General features: G+C 37.3%; 1 protein-coding gene across 1 annotated transcript in view; it reads left to right on the forward strand.

The window, feature by feature from the left end:
• LOC143038935 (1-aminocyclopropane-1-carboxylate synthase-like protein 1) overlaps positions 1–8,713 on the forward strand; it is a 26,146-nt gene extending 17,433 nt beyond the window's left edge. Inside the window, exons 7-10 of the mRNA XM_076208721.1 lie at positions 2,143–2,284; positions 5,329–5,505; positions 6,060–6,179; positions 7,958–8,713. Of these exons, the coding sequence (XP_076064836.1) occupies positions 2,143–2,284; positions 5,329–5,505; positions 6,060–6,179; positions 7,958–8,028 (510 nt within the window). The 3' untranslated portion in view covers positions 8,029–8,713. The remainder of the gene's footprint in view (positions 1–2,142; positions 2,285–5,328; positions 5,506–6,059; positions 6,180–7,957) is intronic.
• The last annotated feature ends 315 nt before the right edge of the window (positions 8,714–9,028 follow it).

Here is a 9,028-nt window from a genome sequence, read left to right on the forward strand (position 1 = left end):
GGAAGTTCAGATTTGTCGTCTACTTTAACAAAGATATCGTCAATGTACCTTGCATAAATTGACGGCTTTTTAAAACTGTTAAATGTCTCTTTTTCAACCTCTTTGCAAATTTTTTCATGGCCTACTTGGCCACTAGAAGTGTCGGCACTCCAGATGTAGGGGAATTCCCAGGGGATTTGCTTTATGCAAGCCACGCCATAGCTGGGACAGTCCCTAGCTCACCTGGGGACAGCAGGTGCAGGGTTGGTCGTTCCCGTGGTGCTGGGAGCCGTCGTGCTAGCGCCATACCTAACCGCGGCTGGAGACTGCTCCAACCAGGTGCAGAAGTTGGCTGTCCGATGGGACATTCTGCAAGGTCGACCGCACCATGGTGATCCTGCGAGGACAACTTCCTTAACATTGATATTCATTGAATGTCATGAATGAAAGTTGTAGAAAATAGATATTGTAAACAATGTTTTAATTCTTAGCACGAAGTCTTATTTTTTTTTTTATACCAGCAGATCCTTTATGTTCATTTTCTATTTATTTATTTATTTATTTATTATCTATTCATTCATTTATTTACTCATTTTATTGATTTATTTGTTTTATAATTACAAGCACCCGGCTGACGCCGGCCGTGGCTCCGCCACGGGTGCTTGGCCTGCGGCGCCGCTCGCTGCGCTCGCAGTAGTCTTCTTCCACATGTGATTTTTGGAACATCTATACACGATAATACACACACGCGCACACATGCACACACATAGATACATACATGAACACACACACACACACACACATTTTTGCGAATTTTTCTTCCATCTTTTCTTCCAAGTTTTCCTTGACGTTTTCCAACTTGTCCCCTAAATTTTCCTCAACTTTCGTTACTGTTTTCGTCGTCAGAATTGCTGGGCAAAATCATTTTGACGGCTTCTTCGGAGATGAAGTAGATATCCTTCGGAATGACCTTTCCTTGTTCCGGTTCCTCTTCTTTTAGACGATTTTTTTTTTCTAGAGCCAATTTTTCCTCAATTAACCGCTTTTCTTCTTTCTCTTTTGCAAGTCTCTCTCGTTCTTCTATTCTTTGCTTCGCCTTTTCCTCGTCTTGACGGATTTTATTCAGTCTCCTTTGGTTACGGGAGTCTTTCATAGCTTTCCTGATGGCGTATTTGTTTCTTCGTTTTGCCTGGTTGAACGTTTTGAAGGCCTTCTCTAGATAATACATTTGATATGTTTTGTGGTCGGGTTTTCCGCCCGATTTCACAAAGTTTTTATACCCGACGAAATAATGTTTCGAGAAATTTTCGGAAACGCTGTCTTCAATTTCTCCGTCAAAAAGTTCAAAATTCTCTAACATTTCGTCGGAATACTCGAAATCTTCAACTTCTCGTAGCGTCTCGTTGAATTTAAGCACTTTCCGTTGGAATTGTGGAACAGATGCGTTGGCACGGAAGGTTTTGTCTCTGTACAGATCCGGGAAAGCTTTTGTGTGTTCGTTACGTAACTGGGCATGCAGGTTCTTGTCATTCTGCAGTTCTGTTTTTTTTTTTTTCCGGTTAACCGTAATCCATTTCCAAAAGTGGCGAAGACGCCTTTTCTTGTTAGCGTCGGGTTCCCTGGCGGGCATGGTGCCTAAGATACAAAAAAACGACCACTATCTTAAACAACGCACATATAATAAAACCTTACGTGACGTGGCCCAAAAACGCCGGACCCCTTTCCGTTTTCGCTCAAGCTCACTATGGTTTTGTGAAAACTGACAATTTGAGAAAACTCCGCGCTTTATAGTAAGTAGATGATGATGGTGATGATGATGATGATGATGATGATGATGATGATGATGATGATGATGATGATGATGATGATGATGATGATGATGATGATGATGATGATTATTCAAATATCATGTCACCTCTATTCACTCTTCCATTATGGGATTTTTTTATGTTTTTTTTTTATTTCACATGCATTATCAGGGAGTGTGTTAGTTGCTTGTTCTTTATCCTCAGTATTTGGTCTATGTCTAAGTGGTTGAATACATAGCCAACATAAAGGGCAGACTAGTCCTTCTCCTAGAGGTTTTGGAGGCCATGACCTGATCCAGTGAATAAAAGCTGGATGGAAACATATGAGTGTAATGGTTTACTTGTATCCCCACAGGACTTTGCGCTTGCTGGCTTCCGAACTGGTGTAATACACACATGCAGCTCATCAGTTATGAAGTGTCTGGGCAAAATAGCGTTATACCAATGCACACCTTCACTTATACAGCATGCTTCCGCTACCCTTCTATCGGACAAAGGTAAGAGCACATGCAGACTAGGACTGCCCATCAGTATCACTGTGTTCACCGCAGGAATATTAGTGATAGTTATTATGACAATGATAATATGAATAATGATAATGATCATTGATTATGATGATTGATGATATTTTTGATAACGATGGTCATATGTTCATGGTGGTAATGATGGTGACGGTGGTGGTGGTGGTTGTGGAAGTGATGATGGGGATTATCATCATAATTATTAACTATCATTATCATTAACATTTTCATTGAAGATAAATGTGGGTAAAAAATAAGGTGATGAGATGTACAAGGGGAGAGGATGGCAGCAAATTGGGAGTATCAATGGAGAGAAATTGGAGGAAGTGAATAGCTTTAGATACTTGGCGGGAAAGGGAGGAGTGGTGCTGATGATAGAATACAGATTGAGAGATACAAGCAAATGTAATGACAAAAAGACATTTGGAAATTGATGCTAAGAATGGGTGATTGTGCCAACAACACTGTATGGGGCAGAAACATGGAATATAAGAGAAGAGTTATAATGTGTTTGAGATGAAATGTCAGAGGAATATGGTAGGGGTTACTAGACGGGCTAGAGTGAGAAACAAGGAGGTGAGGAAGAGAGCGGGAGTGAAAAGGGACTTGGTAGATAGAGTTGATGAAAAAGTATTGGGATGGTTTGGACACATGGAAAAATGAGTGATGAAATATTAGTAAAAGAAGTGAATGGAATGAACATGAGGGTGTGACCAAGGACGAGATAGATAGATGAGGTAAAAGGGGGATTGGGAAAAGGGGAATATCTGTTGAGGAAGGGAGAAGACAGAAGATAGGGGTGAATGGAGAATGATTGTGTATGGATGATACTGTGATGCATGGAGGTGAGTGAGTGGAAAATGGAGGGTTAGGGAGTATGTGTGAATGATATTTTGACGCAGCCCGCAGGGATTTCCTCCTGTCTTCTCTGTTTCTGTATAAGGGAACGGAGACGGAATGGGAGACCGATGAAATGAAGCGGCCTTGCTGTGGATGCGCTGTGTCTTACTACATTACTTCTGATCCAGACCAGAGGGAGAGATGTAGGGATGACCCGTCATCCAGGAAGAGCAAAGAAAAGAGGGAGGAAGGGGTGGTAAATGGGAGTGGAGTATGTGGGGATGAAATGGGTAGGAGTGGATTTATGCCTTTGACTTTGGCTACTTTCCTTGTATGAATGTATCATTATGGTAATTACTAATCTAAAGAAATATATCCCAACTGTATTTGTAAAAGTTACAATGAGTTACAGTTATTAGGTAAAAATCACATCAGGGGACATGGTTCATAAAGTCGGGAAAGAAAGAAAAAAAAAATACAACCATTAGCATAAATATTTATCCAAGTGAATTTTTTATTTACAAATTACATCATATATATTGGACTCTGCTGGAGACCTATTGCATTCAAAATAAATATGGCTGGCAAAATCATTTTGACATACTTATTGATTGAATCTGTATCCTAACAGTTTGTACCCAGTATTTCTTGTTTGATTAGTATTTAGTATGTTTTTTTCAGTTTTGATGTTATCATTTTCCCTTAAAATTTGCTAGGCATGTATTAAATCCCTCCTGAGCTTCCACTTTATCAGAGAGCATAGAGTCAAATACCGTCAACAGTTTTTGTATGACTTGTTTCTATATTTGACATGCATTATGTATCTACTAAGTATTTCAGCGGCTTTGACCCATCGTTTTTCGCTCATATTTCCGAAATAATCATTCACATCAGCATGGTATATTAGCACAGCCTAATTCACACCCTGCCATAATTTTTGATGTTCTAGTGCATTCAAAAGTGTATTTAATTACGGTGTTTACTCTTGATATTAAGTGTGTCGTAGCCGGCACCCATGAAGTAAATCAAACAAGTGAATTTGGGATACACGAGGTAGTTTGTGATGACGTCACGACTTCACCTGTTCGATTTACTTCATGGGTGTCGCCTATGACACACTTAATAACAAGAGTAAACGCCGTAATTAAATACACTTGTGAATGCACTATAACGTCAAAAATTATGGCAGGGTGTGAATTAGGCTGTGCTGATATATCATACTGATGTGAATGGTCATTTCAGAAATATGAGCAAAAAACGATGGGTCAAAGCCGCTGAAATATTTAGTGGCTGTACTCTATCTAATCTATTAGCCTTTAATAGGATGTGGGGACCATGCAAAATCTGTATGTTCAATGAGTGGGTGAACCAGTATTATATATGATAGATTGAGAATCAAAACTTTACCTCAATTTGGAAGTGGGTAGAAACAACTTCGCAAACCATGTAGTTAATGAATGGAATAAACTTCCTGCAGAGGCAGTGCAATGTAGTTCAGTTCGAAGCTTTAAGAATCATTTAGATAAACACCTAAGCAAGATGTTGTAATGATGATCATTTATTTTATATCATTTGTTTTTGTTTTGCTATCATTTGTCTGTTTGATTCTCATTTATTATTAGTTACATGTCAATTTATTATTATTTTCTATTTACATGTTTGTTTATCATTTAACTATACCTATGCATTTATTTGTGTATTTTAATTGCTATTTACATTAATATAGTTTTTATTTATTCATTTATTATTATTATTATTATTATTTTTTTTTTTTTTTTTTGCATCCTATCTAGATATGGACCAAAAGGTCTCCTGTTGGCATGCTCCGCCTTTGTAATACTTTGTAATCCTTTGTAATTTGGCTTCAAGTTCTTTACCACTCAACCATTTCTCATTTATTCCTGTCATACCAAGATTTTTTCATATGATTATGCTTAGACCTCTTGAATTTTGTTTCTGATACTATGATCATTGAATTTCTTAAGTTTAAGCTGTTTGGGATTTTTTGCAATGATTTTTATTGGTTCATTCCTGCATTTGGCTCTAAACTGGTTCCCACTTTATCCAGTTTTGATCTGACTTGAATCTACCCTAAAAAGTAAGCTGGACAAAACAGCTAGTCTTCATGTAAACTCAGCCTAAAAACCTAAACTAACTTGATTGTTGTTTGTTGCCATCAGCTTGGTGCGATGACTTTTACCTCAAGATCAACAGACAACGTCTCCGGGACCGGTATTCCTGCTGTTTGGCCCGTTTTAGGGGTGCTGGTATCACCGTCCGGAAAGCTAAAGCCGGCCTCTTCATCTGGTTTGATCTTGGCCCTTATCTAAGATCTAGGACTAAGGAAGATGAAATGGGTAAGTGGATTCTATCCTGGATCCTGTCATGGAAAGCGATTGTTGGTATGGAATGATAGCTCTATATTCCTACCCTGTTTAGTTCACTTGATGCATTATTCGGACCAGACTGACATAAACATAGCCACTCTGACATACTTCTACCATATGCACACTATACCTACCAGCGTTTATACTAGAGGAGAAGACAATGTTTGGACTATATACAGTACAGTATGATAGACTGCAATAAATTCTATCCTGGATCCTGTCATGGCAAGCGATTGTTGGTATGGAATGATAGTGTTATATTCCTATCCTGTTTAGTTCAATTGACACATTATTCGGACCAGACTGACATATACATAGCCACTCTGATATACTTCTACCACATGCACACTATACCTGCCAGTGTTTATACTAGAGGAGAAGACATCATAAGCCTAAGGGTCTCACCTAAAGCTCCCCACCAAGGTTAAGACTATATATAGTACAGTATGACAGACTAAAATAAATTAATAATATATGTACTTCTGTGTGATACATAATAACACTAACTAGACACCTATTTTCAGATCTTTTCCAGGAAATACTGAAAAGGGGCGTATACATTGTGCCCGGGACTCAATTATATTGTGAGGAACCAGGATGGTTCAGAGCCAGCTTTGCTGTGTCAGAGGTTGAGCTGGAAGAAGGTAAGAATATTAATAGAGGGGTTTTAGATGCCATGTGTCATCTTGTTTTTGATGTACAGTTGTTGCCAGATCTTGAGGTATCGTAAGCTCTTTATCATACTAATATAGTTAGTTATTAGACCCAATACTTTACCAGCACTTCCTTATATATAATGTAAGCACTACTGCCATATATTATCTCACATTTTGTGTTGGATTGGTTAGTCGAAGGTAAGCCTCTATGGGGGTAAAATCTTTGGTTTTGAAAGTGTTGGTGTATTGTGTTAGATTTTTTATATTTATAGTTATGGAGGATTAGAGGTATTGATGTTTTATGACCTGGAACTTGATGTAGTTTGGTTTTTGTTTGAGGGTGTAAATGAGAGAGTAGTTGGTTGTTGCATAAAAGTGTTTAAGTGGGGTATTTCAGTAGTTTATATGGTATTCCAGGGGAGAATGTGCAGTCCAGTATGAGTTTTTCCTCAGAGCTACAAGATTGGGCATATCTGTATCAAGTATGATTAATTATCAAAATCTTTTTAACGTAGAGGAATATGACTTACATTTTTTTTTAGATTTCTTAATGACTACATGCAGAAATAGGAAGATTTAGTGTGGAGGTAAGATAAAGAATATTTTAATAATTTAGAAACACAGAAATGTAACTGCCCTTTCATTGAAACATGAGATGACAATATAAAATTCACATTAAAGGTGTATACATTCACTTGTATTAAGTATTATTCATAATGCATTTTCTGAGGAATGTTTGATGGTGTTAGTCATGTTGTTACCATGATCATTTGTTGCCTTGAGTTTCATTAAATTGAAAACCCACAGCCCTACAGTGGCTGGAAACATACCTCAGAACCTCTCACAGATCTCTCTGGGAATAAACTTTGGACTGTAGTCTGTATTGTATTGAATCAATGTGGGACTGTTTCTATGTCACCATCTGAAAGTTGTGGTATGAGGAAAACAGTTGCCAATTATCAGCTCCAAATGTATGGAAAAGTGTAATGAATACATTTAAAATCAATAGAGATCTTCGGCGCAGTACGAAGACTGAGCATCAACACCTCAGGGCTGTACCTCTTGATGGTAAGGGAATTGATGCGTTTTGAAAATGGGGAGCTTTGCTGTTGATCTTGCAGGACCACCACATTCAAGTAATTGTCATTATTCCCTGTTACCATGAATTTGTCAATGATTGAGGAGAGAGACATGGGTCTAATTTTTAAACTTCTTTATTTTATACAAATAATTTGATATATTTCCATTAACTAGGTATAGGAAGTTCCATATATATAAGAGGGATACCTTTAAACACGTTTGTGAATTGATAATATATGGAAGCGAAACTGGCGATGCAGTTGCTCATGTGGTACACTTGGTTCTGTACAATATTTTCATAATTTTTTTTTTTAACTTTTTTGTACCATCAAAGCATATGCCTTTCGTACAAAGAAAATTTTCCTCACTTTTCCCTTTTCATATCTTTGAATCTTCATATATCAGAGTTTTGTATATAGGGGATTCCTATATAATTCTTGTGATTTCTTATGAAAAAGCCATCACAATTATTTGCTTCCTGATTTCTCTCAAGATCCTGAGACACCAACTGTCATACCCTGGTGTTCAACTAACCTTTTTTTTTTCTCTCTCTTTCTATAAAAAGTACAGTACATAGGCTTCATATTTTTATGTGCCTATTTATGAACATTGATAATTGTGTGTCTAGGGTGGACACCTAAAAACCATGTACAAAACTTTTTAAAAAGAAGAATTACTCTTTCTAGGGTTGAAGCGAATACAGCAGGTAGTTGAAGAGCGTAAACAGAAGGGTCAAGTTTCCTGGAGTACTTATTGACTACTGAAGATGATCACCTAAGAGTTTGCTCTTAAAGATGACCACTTGTGTACATGCTTCTCGTATCTAAAGGGTATAAAACCTGTTGGGTAGGTGTGCCAAAAACTTCTGACTCTGGGTCAATTGTTGTGGGTACATTGATATTTGATTTAGGTAGTTTATATTCTACTTTGTAACTGGTAATGAAAACAGTCTTATAGTATTTTCATAGGTCAGCGTTTTTAATTCTATAGCCATTACCTACTCTCCGAGGTGGCTAGGCACAGCGTTTATCAGAGCAATATGCTAACTTAATAAAGATTCCATTTATGAATATGGGTTCTCTACGTTAATTGAATTGTTATGGAGCTGCTACCTTACTCACAATATATTTTCATGATTATATTGATCACATGGATGACTTTACTGTATATGTATTATTCGCTCTCCATCTGAAAAGCTGAAATGTTTTAGTATGGCAATTCTACTGGATTCTTAACCTGTCCAGGCTGAGTATCCTCCATATATATTCTTTCACTGGACGATTTTATTTACTTGAAAAAATTCAAGTTTCTAGTTGTAAGGGGTTGAAAGTAAGCATATTCGTATGAAAATATGTTTGGAGAATAATCTCACTCTGACACTTTACACTCTGACCTTTACTAATTGTGTAATAGAAGAACGAACAAGACTTTTGTAACATGATTATAAACTTATACATATAGCACTGTGATGTTTGTTTATTACCCCACTTGCTAATTTTTTTATCATCCTCTTCTCAATGAAGACCGATTTTCCAAATGAATTATGGTTTAAGGTACGAACCATGTGTTACTGCATAAGTTGATCCTACACGATGGACATGGAAGAGAATTGTGTCCCTTTCTCGTCTCTAAAAACCATCGACACCTCTACTTTCAGTTGTATTGCTGTTTTTCTTTCTTAGTATACTGTTGGATATGAGGACATGTATATCCCATCACATATTCCTTACCTGTGGGAAGGAATAAATATTAGATAA

This window comes from Oratosquilla oratoria, chromosome 25, assembly GCF_046742065.1.
Source record: "Oratosquilla oratoria isolate Oo_2021 chromosome 25, ASM4674206v1, whole genome shotgun sequence".
NCBI classification, from domain to species: domain Eukaryota; kingdom Metazoa; phylum Arthropoda; class Malacostraca; order Stomatopoda; family Squillidae; genus Oratosquilla; species Oratosquilla oratoria.